The sequence below is a fragment of the Lampris incognitus genome, chromosome 2, assembly GCF_029633865.1.
Source record: "Lampris incognitus isolate fLamInc1 chromosome 2, fLamInc1.hap2, whole genome shotgun sequence".
Classification (NCBI taxonomy): domain Eukaryota; kingdom Metazoa; phylum Chordata; class Actinopteri; order Lampriformes; family Lampridae; genus Lampris; species Lampris incognitus.
The window spans coordinates 15,935,302-15,949,756 of NC_079212.1; the positions used below are offsets into that span (position 1 = coordinate 15,935,302).

At 44.3% G+C, this 14,455-nt stretch overlaps 1 protein-coding gene across 1 annotated transcript in view; it reads right to left on the minus strand.

The window, feature by feature from the left end:
• The window catches only part of fgd (faciogenital dysplasia), an 88,683-nt gene that overhangs the window by 10,489 nt on the left and 63,739 nt on the right, over positions 1 to 14,455 (minus strand). Inside the window, exons 4-9 of the mRNA XM_056275373.1 lie at positions 12,523 to 13,141; positions 9,169 to 9,258; positions 5,020 to 5,156; positions 4,273 to 4,429; positions 4,033 to 4,171; positions 534 to 592 (exon numbers count right to left, since the gene is read on the minus strand). Coding sequence (XP_056131348.1) covers positions 534 to 592; positions 4,033 to 4,171; positions 4,273 to 4,429; positions 5,020 to 5,156; positions 9,169 to 9,258; positions 12,523 to 13,141 — 1,201 coding nt within the window. The remainder of the gene's footprint in view (positions 1 to 533; positions 593 to 4,032; positions 4,172 to 4,272; positions 4,430 to 5,019; positions 5,157 to 9,168; positions 9,259 to 12,522; positions 13,142 to 14,455) is intronic.

Here is a 14,455-nt window from a genome sequence, read left to right on the forward strand (position 1 = left end):
AAAGCTCCGAAGAGCTCGTTCATTTGAATTGGATTGGGACGTGAGATGGAAAGCAGGTGTTGCATGTCCATATCGACTGATATGAGAGGGTTTATCTGTGCTCGCGTTTCCAATTTGCTTGGTGGATGGGGGAAATAAGAGCAGTGTGGCCAGACGGAGAGAGGAAGGAGAAGAGAAAGATGAGTGTTGAGAGAGACAGCAGTCAGCCAGTCAGTCTTCCGGAGGCTGTGAAACCCGAGGCAGGAAACAGCAACTTCCTGTCTACACTAATTCAACCTGCTGCCTTCCTCAGAATAACACACACACACACACGGCTGCTGATTGACGGTACACTATTAGCAGCTCTATAACTGAGTCACAGATTGGCTGGGTTTTGCAATGATGAAAATAAAGGGAAGACAGGGGTATACCTAAAAAGATGGCAAAAAGTTCAAGAAAGAAGAATATAGAGAAAGACAGTGAGAAAGATTAGAAAGAGGGACTATCATAAAGAGGTGAGGAGGTAAAAAGTATAGTGATGATATGGTTCTTACCATTTTTCTGATTGCTGCATTGGAGTGGTTAGCTGCAGTAGATATCAACTCAAGTGCTTCTGTAAAAACAAACACATAAAAAAACACATCAACACCTATAGGGGGCAGCACGGTGGCACATTGGTTAGTGCATCGCCTCACAGCAAGAAGGTCCTAGGTTTGAGCCCCGGGGTAGTCCAACCTTGGGGGTCTTCCCGGGTCGTCCTCTGTGTGGAGTTTGCATGTTCTCCCCATGTCTGCGTGGGTTTCCTCTGGGGGCTCCGGTTTCCTCCCACAGTCCAAAGACATGTAGGTCAGGTGAATCGGCATTACTAAATTGTCTCTAGGTATGAATTGTGTGTGTGTGTGTGTGTGTGTGTGTGTGTGTGTGGGCCTTATGTGATGGCCTGGCGGCCTGTCCAGGGTGCCTCCCCGCCTATCGCCCAATGACTGCTGGGATAGGCTCCAGCATCCCCGCGACCCTGAGAGCAGGATAAGCGGTGCGGATAACGGATGGACGGATAACACATACAGGCTTATAAAAACACACACATAGTCATATCCCGACACAGAGTGCAACAAACAGATGTAAAAGTACTTTTATAATCTCCACGCTAGGGATGGGTATCGTTAGGATTTTATCGATACTACTACTCTTATTGGTACTGCTTATCAGTTCGGTACTTTATCGATACTCTTATCGGTTCTTTTTGATTATTATGCAAGAAAAAAGACACTTAATTAAGAACAGAATCAACATTGCTTTATTATTCTATTATATAACTTTATATAAATATAAACAAATATTATTTATTCAGCAGCAACAGCAGCAGCAATGTTTTAAATGCGTCTGAATTATAGACTTTATAATCAACATTCAACAACAACAAATAAGATAAGAAAATAAAAGTAGATAAAGATAAAGAAAAAAAATATTAAATTTTTACAGCAAAAGGCTAACGGAAGTTCAAACAAACAAGAACCTAGAACATTAATCTAACAGTTCTTCTGCAGAAAAATCAACATATCTGCCTTCTCCGGCAGGAGTCGTGATCTCTCCTGACTTATAGTGTCCCCGGCTATTAGCCTAGCTAACTCCGTATCTATGGCTTATATATTTGTAGCTAAACAATTAGCTAAGCAATTATATTTTATTTATTGGCCTATTTGTAATAATTCGGTATTAGCCTAGCTAACTCCGTATCTATGGCTCATACGGCTTACCTGCAGTGGACCTGGATGGAACACTACGAGCAAAGCAGTCGAAAACGCTGCATTTCTGCAGATTAATACCATGTTTCGACAAAAGATGTTTCGACAGATTGCTTGTATTGCCACCCTTACTGGCAAATGATTTGTTGCACTTGTGGCAACGAGCGTTGTTGTCATCGACTTTTGAAAATATACCCAAACTTTTGAACGTTTAGTTCTCTCCGCCATGATGAGCCCTTGAGCAGAGCGGTCTGTGTGTGAGCGAGTGTGTGGAGCACAGCACAGCCCCGCCCCTCGCGCAGCAAGAGAGAGAGACAGAGAGATGGAGAAAACGGCAAACAAGATTATGTTCGCGACGTTTAAATTCCTCGAAAAACACAATTGCCACAATATAAATCTCACTCCATGATTTCTCGAGTACCTACCGACTACCGATAGCAGAACCGAAAACGTCGGATCTTAAAAATGCTCCGGTTTTTACTAATTTAGAACTGGTTCCCGTTTAGAACCGGGTTTCGGGGGGCATCCCTACTCCACGCACGCACAAACAAACATACACACACTTGCATAGAAACAGGCACATGTGTGAATACACCACACATAAAAAGATTAGCATCAGATAGTGCGGCTGGCCTGCATATCATTATACATCATTAGCACTGTACATTACCATACCTCCCTTGGAGACATACACACACACACACACACACACACACACACACACACACACATGTGGTGTAATACATGTGTAAGCAGAATGGAGAGAAATATTAGGTGACGGGCCACCAAGTCACTGTACTTTTAACCATCGCCATAATTTATCTTCACACACAGCTGAAAGTTAGCATTACACTAGATTGTAGGAAACGCATTGCTAATGTTTCTGTGCACCTTCAGCGGCCATCTTAATCATGGCCTAAATAAACAGAAGAAGCATGTAGCCAGAGGCAGACCAGACTGAATCACTTTGTGAAAAACCACCGTTCTGCAAGAGTGGAAGCCAGTACTCCTTACTTAGACTTCAAACCACCGAGCAAAGTGAAGATAGTGTGTTAAAGTTAGAGAACATGTGATATGTGGGATGAAACGAGGGACTAGTGTGTACTTTGGTATGCAAATTGAGGACTTCACATGAATTCTGTCTCTACCATCCTGTGCACAAAACTTAAACCATCCCGCACAAAACCAAGAGATACGTGTGATATGAACAATGTAGCCTGATGCCAAAAAGCAATATTGTCTTCATGGTAATAACAATGTATATCTTAGCTCTTATATACAGTATTATACTACTTCCATACTATTGTCCAAAAGCGTGGAATGGTGAAATTTCAAGATATGTTTTATATTCCACTGCCGTTGTGGACAAAAAAGCGAAAGTGGAGTAGTAAGAGGGAATGAAGAACCCACTTCCGCTTCTGGTATGGGAAGATGGCGGCGCAAATTCATGTTTGCAGCGGCCTCACCCAGTTCCGGTGTGGGAAGATGGCAGCGCGAATTCACGTTTGCTGCGGCCTCACCCTATACTGTCCATGCAGTGTCTTTGTCCACGTCTGTGTTTAAGTTTGTCTTCATTTGATGACTGGGGGAGCTGGTGCTGGATCGGCTGGGAGAGCTTGGTCTGCTGCGTCCTGTGGGCCCAGGGACCATGGCCCTACATGAAGCTGTGCCCGAAGAGGTAAAACCGAGGGCGGTCTGACAGGACACGGAAGCAGAGCAGGCTAAGCTAACTGCTAGCCCATGTAGACCAGCAGTTCCGATAACACCAAGGGCGGTCTGATGGCAGCCTCGCCTAGCCTTGACTGTGGTTTTAGTGTCATGGTGTGGAGTGCGGGGAGGTTTGCCGAAGGTGTCTGGCTGGGAGAGCTAGCGTTGGATCAGCTGAGGGAGCTTGGTCTTCTGCATCCTGTGGGACCAAGGACAACGGACCTGACCGGAGCTGCGCCCGAAGAGGAAACACCAAGGGCAGTCTGACAGCACATGGAAGCGGGGTAGGCTAAGCTAACTGCTAGCCCATGCAGACCGGCAGTTCTGACAGCCATCCAGGCTGGCGTTCGTTCTCCTGAACAGTGATTTTTTTTTAGTTTAGATATATGTGTTAGTTTGGATATATGTGTTCTTGTCATTTTTGGATATGTGTTTTTGTCTTTGTGTTGCTCTGTTGTGGGCTGGGGGAAACGATGTTTCGCTTCATTTCATGTGTGCAAGTGCATGAAATGAAATGACAAATAAAGTGTTTCTGATTCTGATGGTTAATTGGTTCAAGGATTCCGATAAAACCAGCTGTTTGTCGAGTTTGATAACTCACTTTCTGCATCCTTCCTGTCTAGTGCATCATCAGGAAGTTTCTTCAGGTAGTCTTTGAGCAGCAGCTCGTAACGTGGGATCCTCTGGACAGGCTCCAGCATGTGATGCTGCAATGTCAAGTTCCCGCACACATCCTGTTTCTATTGAGACAAATGCAAACAATTATTGAAACAAAAAAAAACCCAGAGTTGTAAAATAAAACACACACACACACACACACACACACACACACACACATTACCTGTATATTCTGGACCACACTCTTGAACTGATGTGAACGCTGTGTCCAGGTGTTGACCAAGTCCATGGCTCGATCAAAGTTCTTCACATATTCCCCGTACATCTTCATGAATGGAGCCAGCTTCTGAAGAATGTCGCCAAAACGAGGGTTGGAGTCCCTAAAGCACAGACAACAACCCAAGGCCTGAGAAAGTGGATAACACTGACATGCTTTTTAAGTCTTTATGTGTGTGTGTGTGTGTGTGTGTGTGTGTGTGTGTGTGTGTGTGTGTGTGTGTGTGTGTCTTTGTAAGTAAATTATGATTAAACTCTTAATGTTTGACTCGGTTAATTTTAATATGTTCACAACATGCAAGGGTAGCACAATAATAACAGGTGAACTCCTAACACACAGTTCTCTGGAGGAGTCACTATTATCTACCAAGAAGGACAGCTGACGCTGGCACAATAACACACACCAGGGGTAAATTTCCTTTCCACCGTGAACACAGGCAGACATTCTTCAAGACATACACACACACACACACACACACACACACACACACACACACACACACACACACACACACATATATAACCCAAAAGCTTGGGTACTGAAACAGCCCCGCTGTCAACCAGCTGTCTATGTTTTACAGCCAACACACACTGACCACCTGACCACTATGAGCTCAGACCTCCTTCAGTGCTGTGACACACACATGCCATTTGAACCAGGGAAAGTCCCAAAATGTCTCGTTGTGTCTCTTACCATTCTCCAGTGATGCGTGTCTTGAGTTCAGGGAGAAGGAACTTGTCATGGAAGCAGTAGATGGAGGAGATGTTGGAGAAGATCCCTGTAATGACGTCCTGAGGGATTCCAGCTTCTGTCAGCTTAGTGCAAAATACCTGCAGCAAACACAGTGGGTGGGGTGTGTGGGCGTGTGACTCAGGTTTACACGAAAACAGGAAGTTTCATGTTGTTTTGCACACAAATGGTGTATTTTTTTTTTACCTTTGCTCTTATTACTGCTGAATTGCCATCTTTCATTGGTGGCCAATATCTAAATGAACCCATGCTAACACAAGGTTTCAAGGGATTGCGATGGTTTATACACCAATAGAGGGAAGGAAGTGAGATTAAAATCCTTCTTTAGAGGGTGGATTGTTTTACTTGAAAACAGACTCCAAAACACATAAAATAAGAATTAGCGGTTACACATTACAATAAGGGTACATTAATCAACCAGTATTAAGCATTAACTAACAGTAAACTAACAGCTAACTAATGTGTCTAGTACTAACTTTAGTTAGTACCTGTACACCCTTAATAAACATTAACAACAGATATTTGTTAGGGTTTGTCAATGCTTATTACCGCATTAGTTCATGTTAATATGGTTAGCTAACTGTTAGTTAATGCTTATTACTGCATTAGCTCATGTTAATATGGTTAGCTAACTGTTAGTTAATGCTTATTACCTCATTAGCTCATGTTAATATGGTTAGCTAACTGTTAGTTAATGCTTATTACCACACTAGCTCACGTTAATATGGTTAGCTAACTGTTAGTAACGCTTATCACTGCATTAGTTCATGTTAATATGGTTAGGTAACTGTTAGTTAATGCTTATTACTGCATTAGAGCATGCTAATATGGTTGGCTAACTGTTAGTTAATGCTTATTACTGCATTAGTTCATGTTAATATGGTTAGGTAACTGTTAGTTAATGCTTATTACTGCATTAGAGCATGCTAATATGGTTGGCTAACTGTTAGTTAATGCTTATTACTGCATTAGAGCATGCTAATATGGTTAGCTAACTGTTAGTTAATGCTTATTCCTGCATTAGCTCATGTTAATATGATTAGCTAACTGTTAGTTAATGCTTATTACCGCATTAGTTCATGTTAATATGGTTAGCTAACTGTTAGTTAATGCTTATTACCACACTAGCTCATGTTAATATGGTTAGCTAACTGTTAGTTAATGCTTATTACTGCATTAGCTCATGTTAATATGGTTAGCTAACTCTTAATTGATGCTTATTACTGCATTAGCTCATGTTAATATGGTAGCTAACTGTTAGTTAATGCTTATTCCTGCATTAGCTCATGTTAATATGGCTAGCTAACTGTTAGGTAATGCTTATTACCGAATTAGTTCATGTTAATATGGTTACCTAACTGTTAGTTAATTATTATTACTGCATTAGCTCATGTTAATATGGTTAGCTAAGTCTTAGTTGAGGCTTATTACCGCATTAGTTCATGTTAATATTGTAGCGAATTTGAGGGGCAGTCTGGGAACCACCACAGTCGGGACGAGAACCCGTGGCTCCCACACCACAAGCGACAACGTTAACCAGTCGGGGTCCGACTAAAGGGTCCGACCCGTTAGTCAAGAACCAACGTGTCTACTTGTCCATGCACGTTACAATATGGTTAGCTGTTAGTTAATGCTTATTACTGCATTAGCTCATGTTAATATGGTTAGCTAACTGTTAGTTAATGCTTATTACTGCACTAGTGCATATTGATATGGTTAGCTAACTGTTAGTTAATGCTTATTACTAAAGCTCATGTTAATTAATGTACCCTTATTGTAAAGTGTTACTGAATTAGCCCTTAACTGTCTTTTTTTAAGTTTGTTGGAGACGTATATGTTAATTCTTTTGTGTTTTTGATACTACACCTTAATAGCCAGAAAATATGATGTTAACACATGACATATCCCTGTTAATAACATGCATTCTCCTCATGAATAGTTTGGTTGCTCTGTGTTTGGGTGACGATGAAGGCCACTTTGGCTGAAACATCCGCTTTATCATGGACTGCTGTCATTAACCTGCTGAATACTTGCTGTGTGTGCCGGCCAACTACTTCACCCCTGATTACACAAGACTTAAGATACAGACTTGAGATTTTTCAATCTTGATGTGTCATAACTCCTGGCATAAACTGTTGCATTTATCATCTCCATAACCTTTAGTCTCCCTGTTTAGTCACGACAGCAGACAGCTCCTGCTGTGTCTATGGAAAGTGCTGCTGTATGAGAGGGCTGTGACAAAAACAGGAAGTAGCTCTGTGGTTGCCGTGCCCTCGGTATTAAACCATATTGGCTATGTGATTAGTGAACTTCATTTCCACATGAACTGAATAAAGAGGAAGAAGTTTGGACAACAGGTGGGCTGTAGTTCTCATGGATAATTCTAGTGAACCAAAAAAAAAAAGTACAGACTTCATTATTAAAAAAAAAAAACAAACCAGCAGTACCTGAAAGATAACGAGAAACGTACAAATTGTCATGTGTGAAAAACAGAAGCTGCCAATTTTGAAACAAAATAGAGAAGACAATGGGATTCGTAGGGCAGAGATGAAGAGGAAGTCAGGCCTGGTTAGTTGTATTTTAGTGGTTATAGAGAGCAGAAACTCAGCTCATAGTAGGACCAAGGAAGTACTTAAGGATCAGGATTTAGGAAATACAGAATGATATTGTAAGGGGAAAAGGATTTTGCCCAACAAAATGTTCACTCAGAGCTGAGCTAACTGAGTGAGAAACAATCAAACTGGAGCGACTGGTTTACCAATGTTTTTCATTGACTGGTTAAAATGATTTGAAAGAAATCAACATTATCTATTCAAGCACGGCATATCTATCCTTAAACTGTTGATTTTAAACCTTTGCAGTCAAACCAAACCAAACACAAACAAAAATTACTTATTTTAATCTAAAAATTAAATTTAGAATTTTATTTGATCTATTTGATTAAGACTTTGGTAACGAAGATGCAATGACTTGACACTGGCACACAATCTCCAGTACTTGTAATTGAAAGAAATGTGAATGTCGAAAAACAAAAAAATAGGGGCGTCCGGGTGGCGTGGCAGTGTATTCCGTTGCCTACCAACACAGGATCGCCGGTTCGAATCCCCGTGTTACCTCCGGCTTGGTTGGGCATCCCTACAGACACAATTGGCCATGTCTGCGGGTGGGAAGCTGGATGTGGATGTGTCCTGGTCGCCGCACTAGCGCCTCTTCTGGTCGGTCAGAGCGCCTGTTTGGGGGGGCGGGGGAAGTGGGGGGAATAGAGTGATCCTCCCACGCACTACGTCCCCCTGGTGAAACTCCTCCTCACTGTCAGGTGAAAAGAAGCGGCTGGTGACTCCACATGTGTCGGAGGAGACATGTGGTGGTTTGCAGCCCTCCCTGGATCAGCAGAGGGGGTGGAGCAGTGACCGGGATGGCTCAGAAGAGTGGGGTAATTCGCCAAGTACAATTGGGGAGAAAAATGGAGGGGGGGGGGGAAATGAAATTGGTTGGACTGAACAAACCCAAACAGTCTTCCTGAAATACCCTGCTGATGATCAGCCTTGCCAAGAATTACTAGATGCTGTCTTTAATCCTGGCTTTACACATACATTCCTCAGAGAACTCTACAAGGGCTGGAAACGTAACTGACACACTTTCACAGATACACACATGTAGACCGCAGTGTGCCCGTAAATAAAAAGGCATGCAAATAAATAATCATGCTGATATTTTACGATTGTAAAATCAGCTGTATGATGGGAAAAAAAAGGAAATGCATTGACGTACATATGTACATACATACACACACACACACACACACACACACACACTGAGTAATCATCTAAAGGGGAGGAGTTGATATATATACAGGGTCACAGTGCCGGCATTAATCCAGCTCAGCCCAGATGACAATCACTATCCCCACTGGCACACTTTGGGAGATGGAGATTTGGGCCAGAGGCACCCAAACATTCTGTCACACTTACGTCAAATAACAGAGAGAGAGAGAGAGCATCTGGAGGGCTTTGCTGAAACAATGAAAGAGAGAGAGAGAGAGAGAATGTGTGTGGATGTGTGTGTGGGTGTGTGTGTATGTGAGTGTGTTACCTGGTCGAGGAGGTTGATTCTCTTGACGTAGGCCTCTTCAGTATGGAGAAGCTCTCTAGCGATGTTCAGGATCTTCTGTGCCTCTGAGCACTGAGCAAAACAAACAGAGACAGTAGATTATTCAGAGCCCGAGACATTAAACTATAAGAATTAACAGCAAATAAATGAATAAATAAGAATACACTGTGTTGCTATGACAGCGAACTTGCATTGCCAACATTTTTAGGCAACCTTTTTAGAATTTCAGAAAAAATAGTAGTTTTTTTTTTGTTCTTTGGATTTTTCCCCCCAATTGTATCTGGCCAATTACCCCACTCTTCCGAGCTGTCTCGGTCTCTGCTCCACCCCCTCTGCCACGCCTCCTCCGATACATGTGGAGTCATCAGCCGCTTCTTTTCACTTGACAGTGACGAGTCTCACCAGGGGGACGTAGCGCATGAGAGGATCACGCTATTCCCCCCCAGCGCCCCCTCCCCCCTGAACAGGCCCCCGACCGACCAGAGGAGGCACTAGTAAAGCGACCAGGACGCATACCCACATCCGGCTTCCCACCCGCAGAAGTGGCCAACTGTGTCTGCAGGGCCGTTCGACCGAGCCGGAGGTAACACAGGGATTCTAACCGCCGATCCCATTGTTGGTAGGCAACGGAATAGACCGCTATGCTACCCGGATGCTCCTTGAAATGCTAGTTATTGATTACAGTAAAACATACAAATGGATGCAAGATTTTTAGATAGTACCAACAATATATGACAACACTGCACAAACCATTTAGGCATAGAGTCATCTAAAAGCATTATTGTCCCAATTTTTTCATTACCATAATTTTTTTGGCAATTCTAACTGGGCCAAACGTGCATCATGTTGGCACAGTGCAACAGTGAACAGTCAGAAACCATAGTGGGAGGTTCAGCTCATGTTTAATAAGCTCTGTTAGTCACTAGTTTCAAAACATAACGAACTGAGGTAGCCTATCATAAACTGAGGCAGGTTAACTTGTTATCTCTTTTTGACTAGTCGACACCCTGGGCTGTTCTGTCTTCCTGAGCTTCAGTAAGTGTGAATATTAGGGATGGCCTTACGGTACAGTGCAATCTACATCTGATACTGACATCATGGGGGAGGCAGGATAGTCATCTGATTGCAACAACAACGATTTTGCAAAAGCTGTCTGGCTCATGCATGCACACACACTCGCGCACTCATGTAGAAGAATACAACTCAATGCACATGCACAAATTCTGTTGAAACTCATAACCTGGATGGCGAAATCAACCCCCAGTGACCGTGCTAATGAACCTCACAAAATGGCACTGGGGTTGTAGTCTACCTTAAGTGGATGCCGCAGGCTGTCAGACTGTCACAGAAACTGTTTCGGTTGCTTATCATTGCATTATGTACGGGCAAAAAAAAAAAAAACCCCAAAAAAAACCCCACATCCTCTGTGACAAGGGAGGCAATTACACAGCTATCAATATGTCAGCTGTTCTGTTTGAGATCCATGCCACGCACCACACACCCAGACAGGGGCACAGACACACATGCAGAGTAACAACACATCCTTCCTCGGAGCAGCCGTGTTGGGATCAGGAAGTATTGGAAACCGGAGATACCTCTCCCAAAAGGCTTGTGGGTGTGGGGTGTCAGGAGAGGTTGCGCTTTTGTGTTTATGTGTGAACGTGTTGTAGCATAGGGTGTGTCTGACCTCATCATAACTCTGCTGCAGGGACAGAAAAAAAAACCCAAATCAAAAACTGCTGACAACTTTTACCACCACGCTATGCAAATGACTACTGCTGCCGGATAACCAGGAGTAGTTGTCTGAAGCAGTCTGCGTGCTCTTATCTCACCCCGCGTCTCTTAATTCCCCGTTCACTTTTCAATTAACGTCGTTTCGTATTTCTTTCTCATTTCTTACGCAAGCTCCCTCACTGGGGCACATATTTAGATATATTTTAGACTTCGGGTCACTGGATGAGCTTACCTCAGTCACTATCCCTCTCGAAACAGGGACAGGCTGACAGCTCATGTGCACCACGAGGAACCGCGGGTTCACCGTCTGGGTCCTCTGCTGTTTACAGCTGATGGGCAAAGTCAAGGCGTAAGCCGAGAGTCTAGCTTGGCTCCGGGCATATTTCTGCCTCCATCCGCCTCTATCTGGCGGCCGCTGTAAGCTCTTATTACGTCTCCAGGCAGGTATCTGTCCTTTTATGTGACACCGTAGCCACGCCACGTTTGGATATTACTCAGCCACTTACTGTACGGCCAACAAAAAGAGACTTGAAAGTGAGTCTGATGTTTCATGCGAAACTATTTGAAAAGCCTCCCCCGCGCCGGGATAATAATAGACTAAAGCTACTCTTTTCCACTAAACGGAGGACTGTCTGACTGTCCGCGATGAACCTTTCGAAACTTCTAGCTCGATTTGCAAAAAAAAAAAAAAAAAGGTGTTTTTTTTTTCCATAAAGGTACGTCCAAACTTTTGTTGGGCGTCACCTTAAAAAGAAAACGATTTTCAACCTGATTTCTACGTGTATGCTGAATGGATAAATCCGCCAAAATTGAGCGTGAAAGTGTCCCGTCAGTGACGTCACCAGCAAACAATCTGTGAATTTTGACATGAAACTTCGTGGTTTTCACTACAACAGCTGTTCCTCACATGTTCTTATATACAATGCTGCCGAGGGAGGGGGAGAGAGAGAGAGCGAGAAAGTGGGAAACTGTGATTAAGTTGTCCAGAGAATTGAGGGACACCATTTTTCATCTCAGAGGTATAGGTGGGTTTTCTTTCTTTCTTTTTTTTTTCTTGGATCCCCCCCCCCCTTTCTCCCCAATTGTATCCGGCCAATTGCCCCACTCTTCCGAGCCATCCCGGTCGCTGCTCCACCCCTCTGCTGATCCGGGGAGGGCTGCAGACTACCACATGCCTCCTCCGATACATGTGGAGTCGCCAGCTGCTTCTTTTCACCTGACAGTGAGGCGTTTCGCCATACCAGGGGGACGTAGCATGTGGGAGGATCACGCTATTCCCCCCAGTTCCCCCGACCAACCAGAGGAGGCGTTAGTGCAGCGATCAGGACACATACCCACATCCAGCTTCCCACCTGCAGACACGGCCAACTGTGTCTGTAGGGAAGCCAGGGGTAACACGGGAATTCAAACTGGGATCCCCGTGTTGGTAGGCAACGGAATAGACAGCTACGCTACGCTACCCAGATGCCTCCTATAGGTGGGTTTTCTGTACAAGTGTTATGAAAGAGACAGAAAAAGGAAACATCCACAAACGCTCTAAGGTGGTTTACCCTACGGCTGTTATGTTTTACGGTTGTGGATGTGTTCGTGTCAGGTACTCACCTTGTGTGCCTCCGAGTGTGAGTCCGTCTTGTCCACTCCCTCTATCTCTCCACTGCTCCCTTCGTCCAGGTCACTGTCCTCATCCTGCGTCGAGTCGCGCTTGTTGCCCAGGGTGACACAGCAGGACACACTCTCCGTTTCGGTGACGCTGTCATAGTGGTCCTCCTCGTCAATGGCGTCCTCGTTGGGGAACACTTCTTCTGCGGTGCACGACGGGCTGTCGATACCACTGTCCCGGTTGGGAATCTTTCCGTTCCCGTTCGGCTCCGAGGAGTCCGGATTGTCCTGGAGCTCACGGGGGGAGCCCTCCCCCTGCTCCGCGTTGTCAAGGCAACCAACGCTGTGCGTGATGTCGTCGTCTGGACAGTGGTCCAGCGAGACATCATCCGGGCCGTCCATGTTCACCAAGGCCAGACAGGAGAGTTCTGTCACCTCGTCAATCTGCTCTGAGGTGCCTAGTGCAGGTTTGTCTACAAAGGAAGATGAAGAGATGGAGGATTCCCGGGAGCCCTTTGCCCCTGTAGAGTCCTGGATGCAGGGGGACGTGGTGTCGGACGCGGTGTCCATTCTTAGACACAGGTGCAGCTGGCTCCTTGGAACCACCCCCAGGATAGGAACCCTAGGAAGAAATTAAACACTGTCACATTTTTAACAGCTTTAAAGGGAATTGATCAAGGGTGACAAATGAAAGGAAAAACCAACATCAGGAATCAGGAACACTTTATACATAACATAAAGTGTCTTAGTAAGGTGTTGGGACCACCACGAGCCCCCAGAACAGCTTCAGTGCTCCTGGTCATAGATTCTACAAGTCTCTGAACCCTACTGGAGGGACATTAGTAGTTTCAATTACGTGTCACAAACTGTTTAGAATTAGTGTTAGGAAGTTAAACAGGTTATAATTCCCTCATATCTACTTTATATTGCTGTGAAGAACATCAACACATTTCTCCTTCAAACAATTGCACTTATTCAAGTTTTTCACCAAAAAAAAAGCAAAAAATTACAAGAACATCTGAACACATCATGATAAGGTAATAATTTACCTTCGCCCGATACTCATTGTCACTGAACACAGCTTGAGTGCATCATTATTCTCTGCTAAAAATACGCGGCTGGTCTATTTTTGATGGAAGCCGCAGTGCACAGAGGAGATCGAGCCAGGCAGGATGTCAGCATACAGCATCCGGTCAAATGAGAAGATGCGTTCAGCTGCAGTCAGTGTTCGGTTCAGGTTGTCATTCGCTAAGTGATGGTTTAAAATAGATAAATAAGTAAGAAATTACATAATCCCTTTCATCCTGGGGAAGATTTCTGTTCATCCAAAACACATTTTCTATCATCCCCGGGACACCGGGATGCTGTTAGTTTCGAGCATTTGGTGTTTTGATGGCGGTGGTGGAGAGCGCTGTCTAACAGATCGGTCCAAAATCTCCCATAGGTGTGTAATTGGGTTGAGATCTGGAAACTGTGAAGGCCATCACATATGATTTACATAATTTTTATCCTCATCAAACTATTCAGTGACCCCTCGTGCCCCGTGGATGGGGGCATTGTCATCCTGGAAGAGACAACTCCCAATGGGATAGAGATGTTTCATCATAGGATAAAGGTGATCACTCAGAATAACTTTATATTGATTTGCAGTCACCCTTCCCTCTGAGGGGACAAGTGGACCCAAACCATCCATCCATCCATTATCCAAACTGCTTATCCTGCTCCCAGGGTCACGAGGATGCTGGAGCCTATCCCAGCAATCATTAGGCGGCAGGCGGGGAGACATCCTGGACAGGCCGCCAGGCCATCACAGGCCCCCCCCCAACACACACACACACACACACCCACACATACCTACAATTTAGTGTGGCCAATATATATATATAGCGTTTTTTTTCCGAAACCGTCAATGGTGTTGTAAGTGCTCAACTAATGA